The sequence below is a fragment of the Crocuta crocuta genome, unplaced genomic scaffold (genome assembly GCF_008692635.1).
Source record: "Crocuta crocuta isolate KB4526 unplaced genomic scaffold, BGI_CrCroc_1.0 scaffold1468, whole genome shotgun sequence".
Lineage (NCBI taxonomy): Eukaryota > Metazoa > Chordata > Mammalia > Carnivora > Hyaenidae > Crocuta > Crocuta crocuta.
The window spans coordinates 118766-121753 of NW_027531991.1; the positions used below are offsets into that span (position 1 = coordinate 118766).

Below are 2988 nucleotides of genomic sequence, written 5' to 3' on the forward strand. Positions count from 1 at the left end.
CCCACACTACTGGTGCAGAACCCGATGTGGGGCTTAAACCCACGAACCATGGGATCGTGATCTGAGCTAAAAGTCAGAGGCTTAACTGACGGAGTCACCCAGGCACCCCCAAGTCTACAGTCTTTTATCTGAATTTTCAAGTCCAAAAGCCTTTAAATGTTGAAGTTGTTTTTTTCATACCTTTGCTGGCAAAACATGACCTGAACTTATTCGAGGCCATGGTCTTTATCCTGCTCTATGTAAGTGTTCGCAGATTTCACTGCAGCTTTATTGTGTCTACATGAGAGACCATGTTACACAATACACGTACATACTCCTTTTTTACCTTCCTAAAATCTGATAACCTTGAATTTCTGAAACCATGTAGCCCTTTGGGCTTCCAGCACAGACAGGAACCGAGCCATCCCTTGCCATCTGCCAGCCCGCCCCCCACTTCTCCTGGGCCTCCCCGTTCCCCTGACCCTGGCTTCCAATTTGCTGCTGCTGATGTGGACATGGCAGTTTAAGAATGGAAACTTTTCATGTCAGGAAACTCAGGTAATTTTTTAAAATCCCAAGTTCATACTGCCACTCACCATTCTGATTCAACCCCCATGGNAGTATTTTTCCTGGTGTGTGAAAAGTTACTTGTACATTTTACCTTAGATAATAACAGGTCCTTCATTTTGTGATGTGATTCACTGTGATTTAAAAATCAGTATTTTCAGTGCATTTAAAATGATTCGTCTCCAAGAATTATATGGAATATTTTAGGAATGATATATAGTATCTGAAGCAAAGCAGCCAAAGTCCTTTTCAATGTTAATCATCTAAAGCGAAACAAATGTGCACAGAGAGGCCATGGGAGGTGATGGAAGGTCATTGCTGGGATACTACGCCCTACTTCCTTACTTGGGGGAAAAATGGAAGACAGAATTATTGATTCATTAAAGATGTACCCAGGGCCTTCAGTATATTCACTTCGAGTAATTGGAGAAAGGGATGGATTGTTTAAGACTAATCTCTTACTCTAACTTTTAAAAAAATGGGTAATGGGGCTCAGGAGTCAGGGGGAGAAAGAAAGGTTCCAGGTGCCTGGGTGGCTCAGTCGGTTGAGCGTCCGACTTTGGTTCAGGTCATCATTTCGCAGTTCGTGGGTTCAAGCCCCATATTGGGCTCTGTGCTGATAGCTAGCTCAGAGCCTCGAGACTGTCTTCAGATTCTGTCTCTCCCTCTCTCTCTGTCCCTCCCCTGCTTACACTGTCTCTCTCAAAAAATACATTAAAAAAAAAAGAAACATTCTGCAGATGACTTTCCAAAGTTCTTTATTTTCAGTCCTATTCAGCAGGGAGAGGAAAGGAATAAACCAGAACTTGGCTGCAAGTGTTAGCAAATCAGATTTACTTCTGGATCTCTGGTTTGTGGCCTGTCTCACTTTTGGAAGAATGGGAAGAGTTTGGAGGAGAGTAGGGGAGAGGGAGAAAGGGGTGATGGGCATTGAGGAGGGTGCTTGTTGGGATGAGCACTGGGTGTGGTATGTAAGCGATGCATCACCAAATCTACTCCCAAAACCAAGAGCACACTGTATGTGCTGTGTGTTAGCTGACTTGACAATAAATTATATTTTTTTAAAAAAAAGAAGAAAATCATTACCCGAGCCTTGCTTGTTTCTTTCTGAGCCTGGTGTCCCAGTTGTCCATCCGCGAACATCCTCACGGCAGTATGGAGCCTCAGGAAGGCCTATGGCAGGGGAGGGGGCTGGGATGGACCCATAGGAGTCATGGAGAGCGCACGAAGGACTGATGTTNAAGGCAGCTGAGACTTAGAGTGGTTAAGAAGCTTACCCAAGGTTTCATACCCCCAACATGGAGGCTCAGTTGGGGCCGAAGCACATTTCTGTCCCCAGAGCTCATATCCTTTCTATCCTGACCCTCCTCCCCCCACCGTCATCCGGGTTTGCAGCACGACCTGGGAGTGGGGGCAAGACCTACGTGGAACTACTCTGGTCACAGAGCAGTTGGGGAAGGTGCTCCTGTTTCCTCCTCCTGGGCTGGGTACCTTTTCCCGCGCTGTGTCCTGGTTACGTAAACTATATGCACCACTAGCCCTGGGCAGCCGACAGAAGACTCCGTGACCTCTGCTTCTGTGGTCAGTACTGTGTCTTACCCTCTCGGGCTTGCCACGCGTAGTCGGTCACTCTGCTTCTGAGCTGCTTTCTCTGGCACATCCTGAGCCCCGTGTCCTGGTCAGAGCAGGTCTGTGGCCGTTTCCCCGAGTGACAGAGCTCTGATTTCTGGAGAAACACATTTGAAGAAAACCTTAGGAATGAGTTGACACACAGTAGGTGAATGTTTGTGGAATGAGTGGATCTGTTGCCTTCTGGAAACCCCTGTGAGCAGGAGTGGGTTTGCTTGTTCTCCTGCTTTTCTACTTGGCAGCTTTCCCACAGTGTTTATTTGAAAACGAATTCAGATTATATCCCAGGTCACTTTTATATCGCTGCTGATAACACTAGCGATATACTTGCGTTAAGGGGAAAAAAAACTGCTTTCAAGGTTGCCTGTTGGAATAAATGTTCTTTTTCTATTCTAATTACATTATTTTCTTCAACTTGCAATTTCAGAGGATAAACACTGAGCTGGAGACTGCAGGATTGTTCACTTTTCTCTTCCTGACAGGTAACCGTGCCATCACAAGAGCACTCTGTTAGATTATAAAATCATGGAACATTTATTATCTTTTAATAGGGAGGGATAATGCGTGTGAGAAAACTTCATATATGTTCCTACGAAAGGAGCTTCCTGTACGACTGGCTAACACGATGAGAGAAGTGAATCTTCTGCCAGATAACTTGCTTAACCACCCTTCGGTGAGGCTGGTTCAGAGCTGGTGAGTAAATACTGTGGCTTTAGATGGGTCTTCCCATAATGCTCTCAACACTTGGCATTGAGACCATTCTCCCTAAAAGTACACGTATGCCAGTGTGGGAATGAGTCATTCAGAAAAGCT

The 2988-nt window shown here is 45.5% G+C and overlaps 1 protein-coding gene across 1 annotated transcript in view; it reads left to right on the plus strand.

The window, feature by feature from the left end:
• Positions 1-2988, plus strand: part of PDK3 (pyruvate dehydrogenase kinase 3) — a 148276-nt gene that overhangs the window by 93289 nt on the left and 51999 nt on the right. The window contains exon 2 of the mRNA XM_077775057.1: positions 2727-2868. Coding sequence (XP_077631183.1) covers positions 2759-2868 — 110 coding nt within the window. The 5' untranslated portion in view covers positions 2727-2758. The remainder of the gene's footprint in view (positions 1-2726; positions 2869-2988) is intronic.